We start from the raw sequence: 17,143 nt of genomic DNA, 5'->3' as shown, positions 1-17,143 counted from the left end.
AGAGTCTCAAGTGCTCCTACTTGTTTGAATCGTGTTTTCAGTTTTCCCTAGTCACTGAGCCACTGCTGCTTGCCTTTAGTTCTTCATTCCCTTTGTGTTGTCCAGAGAGTACTTCCAGATAGAAAGTCAGAGTGACTATAAAGCTCACCTTATTTGTATCTTGTCTCTCAAGGATCATCCAGCCTAATGTTCAGTGTCTGCTTTATATATTTTATCCAATTTTCTGGTGATTTGTGGCAGGAGGAAAATCTTGTTCCAGTTATTCTGTCATAGCTGGAAGTACTTTAAGAAGGGTTTTAGTCTTTAATATTTTATATCTTCAAAATGTTTTATATTTTCAAATTCAACAAATCAGATAAAACGTTGATTATATTTACCAACGTTTTGTGTTAGGTGTTTTTATGAGGAGAGTTTCAAAACTAGAAATAGTTAGAGAAACTCAAAAATAGATCAGTTTATTTCAGAATATCAGACCTATAGGGAATTCCATTCATTTGGACCATGAGGCTGAGCCATTTTCTTACACCATGCTTACCTGGATTTCATGGAAAGCAAGGAGAAGGACAATGTTAATGGTGATTTAAAAACATACAAACTGGGTGCGCCTGGGTAGCTCAGTGGGTTAAAACCTCTGCTTTCGGCTCAGGTCATGATCTTAGGGTCCTGGGACTGAGCCCCACGTGGGGCTCTTTGCTCAGCAGGGAGCCTGCTTCCTCCTTTCTCTCTGCCTGCCTCTCTGCCTACCTGTGATCTCTGTCTGCCAAATTAAATAAATAAATAAATAAATAAAATCTTTAAAAAACCTACAAACTGAATTTTTTTTTTTTTTAAAGAAAGTGGCTTCGAAAATCCGAACTTCTAAAGTACATGTTGTTACCATCGGTAACAAAATATTGTCATTATTCATAATCTTGAGAGTAGAGGTTACTAAAACTAATAATTAACCATTTTAAAGGTTAGCCAAATATTTTGACCAACACTGTTGAATAACATGGGTATCATCTCATCAGTGCAATATGTTATTATGCTTTTATTTAGCAAACATTTGTTAAGGACCTGTTTGCCTAAGAATCATACTAAATACTGGTAATACAAGAAGAGTAAGATAATGGTCCCTACCCTTAACTACCCTTAAAGATCTGATAGTTTTCAGTATTTGGCCATAAAATTATGAGGAAGATTGGATTTATGAGGTTGGATATATGGGCAGACAGGGGAAGGTGGATATTGAATGGAGATTGAGGTAAAGGATCAGAATCGTGTGAAGACTGTGGAATAACAAAGTAATAGATATTGATGAAGTATTTTTTGGGGTTTCATGGTCCTCTATTGAAATCTCATGCCAGGTTCCTTTCCTCAGACATTCTTCTCCAGGATTGCTTCCTGAATCATACAGGATTTCTGTCAGATTGGTTGAGACCATATGATAACCTGAGGCTAAGAAGAGGATGAATTCTGCTCTGCCCTCTCTTCCTGAATAAAGGTTTTTACACCAAATCTTTATGGAGTCTCAACAGGAATTTTTTCAAAAGATGGGGATGTCAAAGAGAGGGTCTCCAGGTTGAAGCAGCAATCAGGCAAATTTTTGTCCTCTTCAGTTTGAACATTATGTTATGTTTAAATCTCTTGAGAAAATAGATTGATACTAATATGATAGTCATTAAACTTAAAATTATTAGTGTAAAATTTGAAATCAAATCTCACTTTTAACCTAAGCTTTAATTTCTTTTTCTTTTATATTTCACTACTAGAATACAAGTAGGTGTTAAGTGGGAGTAGAAGGGGAAAATAGTGCCTCAAAGTGATATCTTATGAGGATAGTCATTTATGTATTGTTTAGAATTGATTCAGCTTCAAAGTAGATCATACTATCACATTTTTCTTGCCACAGAATTCTGTATACATGTGGTAAATTAAAAAATCAAAACCCAAAAAACTGCTAGGATCTATTAAAGCCAAGAATTTTGCTGGAGGTGAGAAGCTTCTATTGATCCTCCTATAATGCCAGATTCATTGAGATCTTGAAAAGATGTATGTGGATCCAAATTTGGCTTTCTCTAAGAATTCTTCCTCAACTGAATATGTGTACACACACACACACACAGCTTTAGTATAGGATCTTGAGTGCTTTTCATGATGCTAGAGATTGAATTTGCTTATGTTTGTTTCTGAAGTGGGAAGATCTGTGTTACATTACTAAGAAGTATTTAAGGAAAACAGCATTTGTTGACATAGTTTTACATGGGATTCAGTCTTTAATTTTATTAATATCCAAGCAAGTTTATTTAATTCCAGAACCAGTTGATTGCTTGCTGATATTATTGTTTTTAAAAAATATAGTACTATTAAGACAGATTTTTTGGAGCACCTGAATGGTTGAGTCAGTTAAGTGTCCTCTGCTCAGGCCATGATCTCAGGGTCCTGGGATTGAGCTCTGTTGCAGGCTCCCTGCTCAATGGGGAGCCTGCTTCTCCCTCTCCCTCTGCTAGCCACTTCCCCTGCTTGTGTTCTCTCTGTCAAATAAAAAAAATAAAGTCATTAAAAAAGTCTTTTTTTTTTTTTTTTAAGAGCAGTTTAAGGTTCACAACAAATTGAAAGGAAGGACAAAACAAAATTGAAAGGAAGGTACAGAGATTTCCCATATACCCCCTGCTCCCACACATGGTGTTGCTTCTTCCATTATTTTTATTTTACTTTTTGCCTTTCCGTTTTTTTTTTTTTATTATGTTACATTAGTTACCATATAGTATATGATTAGTTTTTGATGTAGTGTTCCATGATTCAGTGTTTGCATATAATACCCAGTGCTCCATGCAATATGTACCCTTCTTAATAACAATCACCTGGCTAAACCCATCCCCCCCACCCACCCAAAACCCTCAGTTTGTTTCCTGGAGTCCATAGTCTCTCATGGTTCATCTCCCCCTCCGATTTTCCCCCCTTCATTTTTCCCTTCCTTCTCCTAATGTCTTTCATGCTATTCCTTATGTTCCACAAATAAGTGAAACCGTATGATTGGCTTTCTCTGCTTGACTTATTTAACTTAGCATAATCTTCTCTAGTCCCATCCATGTTGATGCAAAACTTGGGTATTTATCCATTTTGGTGGCTGAGTATTCCATTGTATATATGGACCACATCTTTATCCATTCATTGGTTGAAGGGCGTCTTGGTTCTTTACACAGTTTGTCTATTATAGACATTACTGCTATGAACATTGGGGTGCATGCAGCCCTTTTTTTCACTAAATCTGTATCTTTGGAGTAAATACCCAGTAGTGCAATTGCTAGGTAATGGGATAGCTCTATTTTTAATTTTTTGAGGAAACTCCACACTGTTTTCCAAAGTGGCTGTACCAACTTGCATTCCCACCAACAGTGTAAAAGAGTTCTCCTTTCTCCACAGCCTCTCCAACATAATGTAGTTTCTTGCCTTGTCAATTTTTGCCATTCTAACTGGTTGTAAGGTGGTGTCTCAATGTGGTTTTGATTTGAAACTCCCTGATGGCTAGTGATGATGAACATTTTTTCATGTGTCTGTTAGCCATTTGTATGTTTTCTTTGGAGAAGTGTCTGTTCATGTCTTCTGCCCATTTTTTGATGTGCTTATTTGTTTTTTGGGTGTTGAGTTTGAGAAGTTCTTTATAGATCTTGGATATCAGCCCTTTGTCTGTAGTGTCATTTGCGAATATCTTCTCCCATTCTGTGGGTTGCCTCTTTGTTTTATTCACTGTTTCCTTTGCTGTGCAGAAGCTTTTTTATCTTGATGAAATCCCAAAAGTTCATTTTCATTTTTGTTTCCCTTGCCTTTGGAGATGTGTCGTGAAAGAAGCTCTTGTGGCTGATTTTGAAGAGGTTACTGCCTATGTTCTCCTCTAGGATTTTGATGGATTCCTGTCCCACATAGAGGTCTTTCATCCACAATGAATCTATCTTTGTGTATGGTTTAAGAGAGTGGTTGAGTTTCATTCTTCTGTATAGAGCTGTCCAATTTTTCCCAGCATCATTTGTTGAAGAGACTGTCTTTTTTCCACTGGATATTTTTTCTTCCTTTGTCAAAAATTATTTGACTATAGAGTTTTGAGGTCCATATCTGGGCTCTCTGTCCTGTTCCATTGGTCTGTGTGTGTTTTTTTTGTCAGTACCATGCTGTCTTGGTGATCACAGCTTTGTGGTATAGCTTGAAGTCAGGCAATGTGATGCCCTCCCTTTTTCTTTTTCAACATTTCCTTGGCAATTTGGGGTCTTTTCTGGTTCTGTGCAAATTTTAGGATTGTTTGTTCCAGTACTTTGAAAAATGTCGTTGGTATTTTGATTGAGATGGCATTGAAAGTGTAAATTGCTCTGGGCAGCATAGACATTTTAACAGTATTCTTCCAATCCATGAGCATGAAATGTTTTTCCATCCTTTTGTGTCTTCTTTGATTTCTTTCATGAGTGTTCTGCAGTTCCTAGAGTATAGATCCTTTAGCTCTTTGGTTAGGTTTATTCCAAGGTATTTTATGTTTTTGGTGCTACTGTAAATGGAATTGATTTTCTAATTTCTCTTTCTGCAGTTAAAATTTTAGTTTATAAGAAGGAAACTGATTTCTGTGCATTGATTTTGTATCCTGCCACATTACTGAATATCCTTTCAGTATGTATGATGTATGAGTTCTAGTAATTTGGAGGTGGAGTCTTTTAGGTTTTCCACATAAAGTATCATGTCATCTGTGAAGAGAGAGGGTTTGACTCCTTCTTTGCTAATTTGAATACTTTTTATTTCTTTTTGTTGTCTGATTGCAGAGGCTAGGACTTCTAGCACTATATTGAACAATAATGGTGGGAGTGGGCATCCTTGTTGCATACCTGATCTTAAAGGGAAAGTTTCCAACTTTTCCCCGTTGAGAATGATATTTGCTCTGGATTTTCATAGATGGATTTTTTGAATTTGAATAATGTTCCTTCTATCCCTATACTCTGTAGAGTTTTAATCAGGAAAGGATGCTGTTTTTTGTCAAATGTTTTTTCTGCATCAATTGAGAGGACCATGTGGTTCTTCTCTCTCTTCTTCTCCTCTCTCGTCTCTTAAGGAGAACACATAAGATATATAAGATAAGAACACATAACACATAAGGTAAGATAAGAGCATTTAACACATAAGGTAAGATAAGAACATAGAACACATAACAACATATAAGATAATGCGTACTGTCACATTGATTGACCTGCAAATGTTGAACTACCTTGGATCCCAGGGATAAATCCCTCCTGGTCGTGGTGGATAATCCTTTTAATGTACTGTCGGATCCTATTAGCTAAGATCTTGTTGAGAATTTTAGAATCTATGTTTATCCTGGTGAGTATTCATTTATCGAATTTATTGGTCTGAAATTCTCCTTTTTGATGGGGTCTTTGCTTGGTTTTGGGATCAAGGTTATGTTGGCCTCATAGAAAGAATCTGGGAGCTTTCCTTCTGTTTCCTTTTTTAAAAACAACCTCAGGAGAGTAGGTGTTATTTCTTCTTTGAATATTTGGTAGAATTCCCCAGGAAATCCATTAGGTCCTGACTCTTGTTTTTGGGGAGGTTTTTGATCACTGCTTCAGTCTCGTTACTGGTTATTAGTCTAGTCATGTTGTCACTTTCTTCCTGTTTCGGTCTTGGTAGTTCATAAGTTTCCAGGAATGCATCCATTTCTTCTAGGTTGCTTAACTTATTGGCATATAGCTATTGATAATTTCTGATTATTGTTTCTATTTCCTTGCTGTTAGTCATGATCTCTCCCCTTTCATTCATAGTTTTGTTAATTTGGGTCCTTTCTCTTTTCTTTTGGGTAAGTCTGGCCAGTGGTTTATTGATCTTACTAATTCTTTAAAAGAACCAGCTTCTAGGGGGTGCCTGGGTGGCTCAGTGGGTTGAGGCCTCTGCCTTTGGTTCAGGTCGTGATCCCAGAGCCCTGGGATCAAGCCCTGCATAGGGCTCTCTGCTTAGCAGAGAGCCTGCCTCTCCCCACCGCACCCGCCCCCCCCCCCCCAGAGGCCTGTCTCTCTGCCTACTTGTGATTTCTGTCAAATAAATAAATAAAATCTTAAAAAAAAAAAAAAAGAGAGAACCAGCTTCTAGTTTCTTTGATGTGTTCTACTGTATTTCTTGTTTCTAATTCATTGATTTCTGTTCTAATCTTAATTATTTCCTTTCCTCTGCATGAGTTAGGGTTAAGTTTTGTTGATTCTCCAGTTCTTTAAGGTACAAAGACAGTTTGTGTATTTGGGATTTTTCTATTTTTTCTGATTGAGGCTTGGATGGCCATGTATTTCCCCCTTAGGACTGCCTTTGCCATATCCCATAGGTTTTGGATGAATGTGTTTTTATTATTGTTTGTTTCCATGAATTAAGTTCTTTGATTTCTTGGTTGACCCAGACACTCTTGAGCAGGATGGTCTGTAGCTTCCAAGTATCTGCATTTCTTACAAACTCTTTCTTGTGATTGAGTTCCAGTTTCAAAGCACTGTGGTCTGACAATATGCAGGGAATAATCTCAGTCTTATGATATTGGTTGAGACTTAATTTGTGACCCAGCATATGGTGTGTTCTGGAAAAAGTTCTCTGTGTGCTAGGGAAGAATGAGTATTCTGTTGTTTTAGGGTGGAATGTTTTGCATGTATCTATGAGGTCCATCTGGCCCAGAGTATCATTCAAAGTATCTTGTTTCTTTGTTGATTTTTTTTTTTTTATTTCCAGCATAACAGTATTCATTATTTTTGCACCACACCCCGTGCTCCATGCAATCCGTGCCCTCTATAATACCCACCACCTGGTACCCCAACCACCCACCCCCCGTCCCTTCAAAACCCTCAGATTGTTTTTCAGAGTCCATAGTCTCTCATGGTTCACCTCCGCTTCCAATTTCCCCCAACTCCCTTCTCCACTCTAAGTCCCCATGTCCTCCATGCTATTTGTTATGCTCCACAAATAAGTGAAACCATATGATAATTGACTCTCTCTGCTTGACTTATTTCACTCAGCATAATCTCTTCCAGTCCCATCCATGTTGCTACAAAAGTTGGGTATTCATCCTTTCTGATGGAGGCATAATACTCTATCCCCAGGGGTACAGGTCTGTGAATCACCAGGTTTACACACTTCACAGCACTCACCAAAGCACATACCCTCCCCAATGTCCATAATCCCACCCCCTTCTCCCAAACCCCCCTCCCCCCAGCAACCCGCAGTTTGTTTTGTGAGATTAAAAGTCACTTATGGTTTGTCTCCCTCCCAATCCCATCTTGTTTCATTTATTCTTCTCCTACCCACTTAAGCCCCCATGTTGCATCACCACTTCCTCATATCAGGGAGATCATATGATAGTTGTCTTTCTCTGCTTGACTTATTTCGCTAAGCATGATACGCTCTAGTTCCATCCATGTTGTCGCAAATGGCAAGATTTCATTTCTTTTGATGGCTGCATAGTATTCCATTGTGTATATATACCACATCTTCTTGATCCATTCATCTGTTGATGGACATCTAGGTTCTTTCCATAGTTTGGCTATTGTGGACATTGCTGCTATAAACATTCGGGTGCATGTGCCCCTTTGGATCACTACGTTTGTATCCTTAGGGTAAATACCCAATAGTGCAATTGCTGGGTCATAGGGCAGTTCTATTTTCAACATTTTGAGGAACCTCCATGCTGTTTTCCAGAGTGGCTGCACCAGCTTGCATTCCCACCAACAGTGTAGGAGGGTTCCCCTTTCTCCGCATCCTCGCCAGCATCTGTCATTTCCTGACTTGTTGATTTTAGCCATTCTGACTGGTGTGAGGTGATATCTCATTGTGGTTTTGATTTGTATTTCCCTGATGCCGAGTGATAGGGAGCACTTTTTCATGTGTCTGTTGGCCATCTGGATGTCTTCTTTGCAGAAATGTCTGTTCATGTCCTCTGCCCATTTCTTGATTGGATTATTTGTTCTTTGGGTGTTGAGTTTGCTAAGTTCTTTATAGATTCTGGACACTAGTCCTTTATCTGATATGTCATTTGCAAATATCTTCTCCCATTCTGTCAGTTGTCTTTTGATTTTGTTAACTGTTTCCTTTGCTGTGCAAAAGCTTTTGATCTTGATGAAATCCCAATAGTTCATTTTTGCCCTTGCTTCCCTTGCCTTTTGCGTTGTTCCTAGGAAGATGTTGCTGCGGTTGAGGTCAAAGAGGTTGCTGCCTGTGTTCTCCTCAAGGATTTTGATGGATTCCTTTCGCACATTGAGGTCCTTCATCCATTTTGAGTCTATTTTTGTGTGTGGTGTAAGGAAATGGTCCAATTTCATTTTTCTGCATGTGGCTGTCCAATTTTCCCAGCACCATTTATTGAAGAGGCTGTCTTTTTGCCATTGGACATTCTTTCCTGCTTTGTCGAAGATTAGTTGACCATAGAGTTGAGGGTCTATTTCTGGGCTCTCTATTCTGTTCCATTGATCTATGTGTCTGTTTTTGTGCCAGTACCATGCTGTCTTGATGACGACAGCTTTGTAATAGAGCTTGAAGTCCGGAATTGTGATGCCACCAACGTTGGCTTTCTTTTTCAATATCCCTTTGGCTATTCGAGGTCTTTTCTGGTTCCATATAAATTTTAGCATTATTTGTTCCATTTCTTTGAAAAAGATGGATGGTACTTTGATAGGAATTGCATTAAATGTGTAGATTGCTTTAGGTAGCATAGACATTTTCACAATATTTATTCTTCCAATCCAGGAGCATGGAACATTTTTCCATTTCTTTGTGTCTTCCTCAATTTCTTTCATGAGTACTTTATAGTTTTCTGAGTATAGATTCTGTGTCTCTTTGGTTAGGTTTATTCCTAGGTATCTTATGGTTTTGGGTGCAATTGTAAATGGGATTGACTCCTTAATTTCTCTTTCTTCTGTCTTGCTGTTGGTGTAGAGAAATGCAACTGATTTCTGTGCATTGATTTTATATCCTGACACTTTACTGAATTCCTGTATAAGTTCTAGCAGTTTTGGAGTGGAGTCTTTTGGGTTTTCCACATATAGTATCATATCATCTGCGAAGAGTGATAATTTGACTTCTTCTTTGCCGATTTGGATGCCTTTAATTTCCTTTTGTTGTCTGATTGCTGAGGCTAGGACCTCTAGTACTATGTTGAATAGCAGTGGTGATAATGGACATCCCTGCCGTGTTCCTGACCTTAGTGGAAAAGCTTTCAGTTTTTCTCCATTGAGAATGATATTTGCGGTGGGTTTTTCATAGATGGCTTTGATGATATTGAGGTATGTGCCCTCTATCCCTACACTTTGAAGAGTTTTGATCAGGAAGGGATGCTGTACTTTGTCAAATGCTTTTCCAGCATCTATTGAGAGTATCATATGGTTCTTGTTCTTTCTTTTATTGATGTGTTGTATCACATTGACTGATTTGCGGATGTTGAACCAACCTTGCAGCCCTGGAATAAATCCCACTTGGTCGTGGTGAATAATCTTTTTAATGTACTGTTGAATCCTATTGGCTAGTATTTTGTTGAGTATTTTCGCATCTGTGTTCATCAAGGATATCGGTCTATAGCTCTCTTTTTTGGTGGGATCCTTGTCTGGTTTTAGGATCAAGGTGATGCTGGCCTCATAAAATGAGTTTGGAAGTTTTCCTTCCATTTCTATTTTTTGGAACAGTTTCAGGAGAATAGGAATTAGTTCTTCTTTAAATGTTTGGTAGAATTCCCCCGGGAAGCCGTCTGGCCCTGGGCTTTTGTTTGTTTGGAGATTTTTAATGACTGTTTCAATCTCCTTACTGGTTATGGGTCTGTTCAGGCTTTCTATTTCTTCCTGGTTCAGTTGTGGTAGTTTATATGTTTCTAGGAATGCATCCATTTCTTCCAGATTGTCAAATTTATTGGCGTAGAGTTGCTCATAATATGTTCTTATAATAGTTTGTATTTCTTTGGTGTTAGTTGTGATCTCTCCTCTTTCATTCATGATTTTATTTATTTGGGTCCTTTCTCTTTTCTTTTTGATAAGTCGGGCCAGGGGTTTATCAATTTTATTAATTCTTTCAAAGAACCAGCTCCTAGTTTCGTTGATTTGTTCTATTGTTTTTTTGGTTTCTATTTCATTGATTTCTGCTCTGATCTTTATGATTTCTCTTCTCCTGCTGGGCTTAGGGTTTCTTTCTTGTTCTTTCTCCAGCTCCTTTAGGTGTAGGGTTAGGTTGTGTACCTGAGACCTTTCTTGTTTCTTGAGAAAGGCTTGTACCGCTATATATTTTCCTCTCAGGACTGCCTTTGTTGTGTCCCACAGATTTTGAACCGTTGTATTTTCATTATCATTTGTTTCCATGATTTTTTTCAATTCTTCTTTAATTTCCCGGTTTACCCATTCATTCTTTAGAAGGATGCTGTTTAGTCTCCATGTGTTTGGGTTCTTTCCAAACTTCCTTTTGTGGTTGAGTTCTAGCTTTAGAGCATTGTGGTCTGAAAATATGCAGGGAATGATCCCAATCTTTTGATACCGCTTGAGTCCTGATTTAGGACCGAGGATGTGATCTATTCTGGAGAATGTTCCATGTGCACTAGAGAAGAATGTGTATTCTGTTGCTTTGGGATGAAATATTCTGAATATATCTGTGATGTCCATTTGGTCCAGTGTGTCGTTTAAGGCCTTTATTTCCTTGCTGATCTTTTGTTTGGATGATCTGTCCATTTCAGTGAGGGGAGTGTTAAAGTCCCCTACTATTATTGTATTATTGTTGATGTGTTTCTTTGATTTTGTTATTAATTGGTTTATATAGTTGGCTGCTCCCACGTTGGGGGCATGGATATTTAAAATTGTTAAATCTTCTTGTTGGACAGACCCTTTGAGTATGATATAGTGTCCTTCCTCATCTCTTATTATAGTCTTTGGCTTAAAATCTAATTGATCTGATATAAGGATTGCCACTCCTGCTTTCTTCTGATGTCCATTAGCATGGTAAATTCTTTTCCACCCCCTCACTTTAAATCTGGAGGTGTCTTCGGGCTTAAAATGAGTTTCTTGGAGGCAACATATAGATGGGTTTTGTTTTTTTATCCATTCTGATACCCTGTGTCTTTTGACAGGGGCATTTAGCCCATTAACATTCAGGGTAACTATTGAGAGATATGAATTTAGTGCCATTGTATTGCCTGTAAGTTGACTGTTACTGTATATGGTCTCTGTTCCTTTCTGATCTACCACTTGTAGGCTCTCTCTTTGCTTAGAGGACCCCTTTCAATATTTCCTGTAGAGCTGGTTTGGTATTTGCAAATTCTTTCAGTTTTTGTTTGTCCTGGAAGCTTTTAATCTCTCCTTCTATTTTCAATGATAGCCTAGCTGGATATAGTATTCTTGGCTGCATGTTTTTCTCGTTTAGTGCTCTGAAAATATCATGCCAGCTCTTTCTGGCCTGCCAGGTCTCTGTGGATAAGTCAGCTGCCAATCTAATATTTTTACCATTGTATGTTACAGACTTCTTTTCCCGGGCTGCTTTCAGGATTTTCTCTTTGTCACTGAGACTTGTAAATTTTACTACTTAGGTGACGGGGTGTGGGCCTATTCCTATTGATTTTGAGGGGCGTTCTCTGAACCTCCTGAATTTTGATGCTCGTTCCCTTTGCCATATTGGGGAAATTCTCCCCAATAATTCTCTCCAGTATACCTTCTGCTCCCCTCTCTCTTTCTTCTTCTTCTGGAATCCCAATTATTCTAATGTTGTTTCGTCTTATGGTGTCACTTATCTCTCGAATTCTCCCCTCGTGGTCCAGTAGCTGTTTGTCCCTCTTTTGCTCAGCTTCTTTATTCTCTGTCATTTGGTCTTCTATATCACTAATTCTTTCTTCTGCCTCATTTATCCTAGCAGTGAGAGCCTCCATTTTTGATTGCACTTCATTAATAGCTTTTTTTATTTCAACTTGGTTAGATTTTAGTTCTTTTATTTCTCCAGAAAGGGCTTTTATATCTCTCGAGAGGGTTTCTCTAATATCTTCCATGCCTTTTTCGAGCCCGGCTAGAACCTTGAGAATTGTCATTCTGAACTCTAGATCTGACATATTACCAATGTCTGTATTGATTAGGTCCCTAGCCTTCGGTACTGCCTCTTGTTCTTTTTTTTGTGTTGAATTTTTCCGTCTTGTCATTTTGTCCAGATAAGAGTATATGAAGGGGCAAGTAAAATACTAAAAGGGTGGCAACAACCCCAGGAAAAAATGCTTTAACCAAATTAGAAGAGATCCAAAATCGTGAGGGGGGAGAAAGGGGATAAAAAAGAGGTTCAAAAAGGAAGAAAGAAAAAAAAAGAAAAAAGAAAAAAAAAGAAAAAAGAAAAAAAAAAAAAGAAAAGAAAAGAATTAAAAAAAAAAAAAAAAAAAAGGAAAACACCTTTCAGAAAGTGGTTGTTTTTCTGTTTCCAGAATTGCTGTTCTTCTTCTCTTCGATCTGCCGATGGATTTTCAGGTGTTTGCAATCTTTAGATAAGCTATCTAGCTGATCTCCGGCTAGCTGAAGCAGTCTCAGCCTGCTACTTCTCCGCCATCTTGACTCCTCCCCCCTGATTTTCTGTTTAGATAATCTGTCTACTGTTGAGAGTTGAGTGTTGAAATGTCCTATTATTAATTTATTATTATCAATATGTCTCTTTATTTTGGTTAACAGTTGGCTTAGATAGTTGGCTGCTCCCATATTGGGGGCATAGATATTTACAATTATTAGATCTTCTTGTTGGATAGACTCTTTAAGAATAGTATAGTGTCAGCAGGGGGAGACTGAACAGATAGACTCAGCCACGGAAGAGGGAGAGGGAGTGAGAAGACAATGCCGTCAAAGCCCCAACAGCTTTCTTTTTCTCCAGCCCAGAGCAGACGCCTGAGCCCCCCCGAGGTACTCCTTCCATCTTTGGAACACACTAGTAATTCACTGATAACAGGAAGTTATGAGGGATCCTGTGAGTAGCCAGTACAGCTCCTTTCTTTTCTGGAGGATGCCCATTCCAGAACTGGATCTGTCGGAGCTGGAAGGCCTGGGTCTGTCAGATACATCCATCTACAAGATCAAAGACGGCAGTGCTGGCAAAATGACCAGGCAAGCAACGGGAGAACAGGAGAAAAACTCCGAAGGCGATTCCCTCCTTGAATACAGCACCTTCAACTTCTGGAGAGCTCCCATTGCTAGCATCCACTCCTTTGATTTGGACTTGCTTTAAGCCCAAGACTTCTCTTTCCCACCACCTGCTGTCACTGTCTTCCCTTTCAAGCCCCTTCCTTTCTACCCTTTTCTCCTATTAATCTTGCTCTCTCCCCTCTATTGTGTTGAGGTGGTGCTGATTAATCTGCCAGAGTTGTGTTGTATTTATTTATTTATCTATTTATTTATCTATCTCTCTATTTTATCAGTTTCTCTCAAAAGCCCTTAAGCCACAAAGAAAAGGGTTTGAGCAATGGAGTATTGGATCACAGGGATTCCCCCTCCCTCCACGAGGGCCCCAACTAATTCCAGAAAACAAGCCTGGTGGGGGCACCAGAGAGTAGTACAATGGTACAAAATGGAGGGTGGATTTTTTTACTTCATTTTAATCAGCTTTAGAGATTGCTTAAACCTAATTTCCTGCTCCAGATCAGTAAACATAAATCTTTCTTCCACCGTTGTTGAAAACCTTAGAAGTTTTCATTTGAGATTATCTGCGATAAGACAGTAGGATTTCTAAATGGCTAAGGTGATAAGTCTCTTGCTATTTGATCCTGCTCCTTGTAATATATGTTTTCTCAGAGAAATTGGGGATAGTTAAAAGTATAAAACAAAGGAAGTAATACATCATGGAAAATTAAAATAGGGGAAAGCACTGAATCATTTCAGAAATAACTACATTCTCAAAAGGGTGTTCCTCTTTCAAGCCTACTCACTTTATAGCTTTGCTCCTAACTGAAAACTCTGAGGAAAATGACTCCAATTTCAATTCTTAAGATGCAATCTTACTGATTACTGTGATAATCTGTAAGGTTTTGATTCGGCTTCTGAATGGCATAGGGTTTGGCCTTTAGTGTTTTAGTCTTGCCTTGCATCTGCAATGTGTAATACCGATCAGTGGGCCTCAGGCACACTTCTTCAGCTACCTTGAGACCATGAAATAATCACATTTATGACCATACACCTTGTCCCCTCATTCCTTCCAAAATTATTGCTGCTGATTTGTGCTGCCATTTACTCATTTCTTTAATAAACACATTCGATCCCCACCCCCCCCAAAAAAAAGAATAGTATAGTGTCCTTCTGTATCTCTAACTTAACTACAGTCTTTAACTTAAAATCTGATTTGTCTGATAAGAGAATTGCTACCCCAGGTTTCCTTTGAGGTTGGTTGGCATGAAGGATGGTTCTCCATCCCTTCACTTTCAGTCTGGATGTAGCTTTAGGTTCAAAATCAGTCTCTTATAGACAGCATATGGAGGGGTCCTATCTTTTAATCCAATCTGCATTTAGTCCGTTTTATGGGAACATTTATGCCATTCACGTTGAGAGTGATTATTGAAAAATATGATTTTATTGTCATCATGTTGAGCCTGTAAAGTCCCTCCTCTGTAGATTGTCTCTGTAAATTTCTGTTCTTTATCACTCTTGGGGGCTTTCTTCTCTTATAGAGCCTCCTTAATATTTCTTGCAGGGCCAGCTTAGTGGTCACATATTCTTTGTTTTTGCCGGTCTTGGAAGCTCTTTATCTCTCCATCCATTCTAAATGACAGCCTTGTCGGGTAAAGTATTCTTGGCTGCATTTTCTTTTCATATAGTACCCTGAATATGTCTTGGCAGCCCTTTCTGGCTTGCCAGGTCTCTGTGGACAGGTCTGACGTTATTCTGATGCTCCTGCCTCTGTATGTAAGGAATCTCCTGCCCCTAACTTCCCTTAAGATGGTTTCCTTTGTTCTAAAATTTTTGAGTTTTATTATTACATGCCTGGCTTGGTCTATTCTTCTTGATCTTGGGAGGGGTCCTCTCTGCTTCTAGGATATGAATGCTTGTTTCATTCCCCTGATTAGGGAAGTTTTCAGCTACGATTTGCTCAAATATATCTTCCAGTCCTCTCTCTATCTCCGGCCCCTCTGGGATCCTAATAATTCTGACATTGGAACTTCTCATAGTGTCATTTGTTTCTCTAATTCTGTTTTCATGGATTTTAAGCTGTTTGTTCCAGGCCTCCTCATGTTCCTTCTTTTCTCTCAGTTTGTCTTCTAGATCACTAATTTGTTGTTCTGCCTCATTTACCCTAGCTGTTGGAGTATCTAGATTAGATTGGATCTCGTTGATAGCATCTGTAAGTTCTTCCAGATGAGCTCTCATTTCTGCCCTTAGAGAATCTATTGCCATTAATGGTTTTCTCCATCCTAGCTGTTATCTGCATAACTGTTACCTGAAGTCTGTTTTTGCCATCTTGCTTATATCCATATCCGTTGATTCTGTGGCAGAGGTCACAGTCGCTGAATTTTTCTTGTGTGGGTGTTCTCTTAGTCATTTTGTTGAGGGGTGGTGGAGGATGTACAGAGTACAAATTATTGACCACAACCAAGTGAGATGCACCTGTTTTATAGCGACCTTAGAGTTGTTGGCCTCTTTTTCTTCCAGCCTGTCTTCTGGGGGAGGGGGCTGTAGTGCTGTTATTCAGTCAGCCATGTTGGAGCAGAGTTGCCCTGTACCCTATGAAGGGGGATGGGCTCTCTGAAAACTGGTGTTTTGAGGCTTTTGTTCTCTGGTGGCTTTCTCTGATGGCTTTCTGGGTCCTCCCTAAGAGTCAGAGCAGAAGTGACTATATCCAAACCTCTTTCTCAGAACAGAGAGATTACAGTCTGCTCCTCAGTGTACTCTCCAAGCCTCACTGTCTCCGTTTCTGTGTGTGCTGCTAAAAACCACAGAGTCCTGGGTTGTGTCCCCCACAGCAACACTCCCAGCCTGTGCTTCCAGGTCCAGGCCCATCTCTGCCCTTTGTGCTTCTAAAACCACCAGCCACCTCTAGTTTGCACATGTATCCCCACAGCTCCAGGTTTCAGTCTGGGGGAGCTGTCCTGAAGTCCTTTACCTGCTGCTACCAGTCTGTGAGTCTGTGCCCAGTCCCTAGCGTGGGAGGGTTTTGTGCTCTGTGGGCATGGGATCCCAGAGGCTCCCTCCCCCTTCCATTATCTTCCAGTATCTGCCTGCAGAATCATGGCTCCCTGCTTCATACCTCTAAACCAACCCCCAGAGATACTCTGTAGAGATACAGATATATCTTCCTACATCTCAGGCTGATTTTGTGGGTGTTCAGAGTGATCTGGTAGATACCCAGCTCAATTCAGGGGACCAATTGAAATAGGGTCCCCTACTCCTCCGCCATCTTTCCCCAAACCTCACTGCTTTTCCCGTTATTAACACCACATCAGAATTACAATTGACAAACCTATACTGACATACCATATATCACTCAAAGTCCATAGTTCCCTGCTTCATTTTTGGTATTATGTACTCTCTGGGTTTGGACAAACATGTAGTGGCATTTGTCTGTCATTGTGGTATTATACAGAGTATTTTCACTGCCCTAAAAATCTTCTGTGCTTCACCTTTTCTCCAGCCCCCCTACCTTCCCTGCCCAGCTCCTTGCAACCACTGATGTTTTTACTGTCTCCATAGTTTTTTCTTTTCAAGAATGTCATGTAGTTTGAGTCATACAGTGTGTGACCTTTTCAGACTTGCTTCTTTAACTTAGTGATATGCAGTAATTCTCTTCCATGTCTTTTCATGGCTTGATAATTCATTTCTTTTTGATGTAGTCTATCTCCATTCATCTACTGAAGGACATCTTGGTTGTTTTTAAGTTTTAGCAATTATAATGAAGGTGCTATAAGCTTTGGTGTGCAGTTTTTTTTGTTTTGTTTTGTTTTGTTTTTATGGACATGTGTTTTCAGTTCATTTAGGTAAATACCAAGGAACATGATTGCTGGATCATATAGTAAGCATATTTTTAGTTTTGTAAGAAAATGTCAAACTCTCTTCTAAAGGGGCTATTCTATTTTGTATTTTAAATAACGGTGATTGAGCAATTATTGAGAGCTCCTCTTGCTCCACATCCTTGTGAGAATTTAGTGTTGTCAAAATCCAGTTCTGGATTTTGTCCATTCTAGTAGGTT

At 39.1% G+C, this 17,143-nt stretch overlaps 2 protein-coding genes across 3 annotated transcripts in view; both read left to right on the top strand.

Moving 5' to 3' along the window:
• RAB28 (RAB28, member RAS oncogene family) overlaps positions 1 to 17,143 on the top strand; it is a 111,040-nt gene that overhangs the window by 41,673 nt on the left and 52,224 nt on the right. The window lies entirely within an intron of this gene.
• LOC116584887 (protein AF1q-like) lies at positions 12,756 to 14,225 on the top strand. Its single transcript, XM_032333858.1, has one exon. It carries the CDS (start codon positions 12,928 to 12,930, stop codon positions 13,195 to 13,197), a length of 270 nt encoding a protein of 89 aa, XP_032189749.1. The 5' UTR covers positions 12,756 to 12,927; the 3' UTR covers positions 13,198 to 14,225.

This window comes from Mustela erminea, chromosome 2 (genome assembly GCF_009829155.1).
Source record: "Mustela erminea isolate mMusErm1 chromosome 2, mMusErm1.Pri, whole genome shotgun sequence".
In the NCBI taxonomy this organism is placed as follows: Eukaryota; Metazoa; Chordata; class Mammalia; order Carnivora; family Mustelidae; genus Mustela; species Mustela erminea.
The sequence above is the reverse complement of the archived record's forward strand: the minus strand, read 5'-3'. Positions and strand labels throughout refer to the sequence as shown.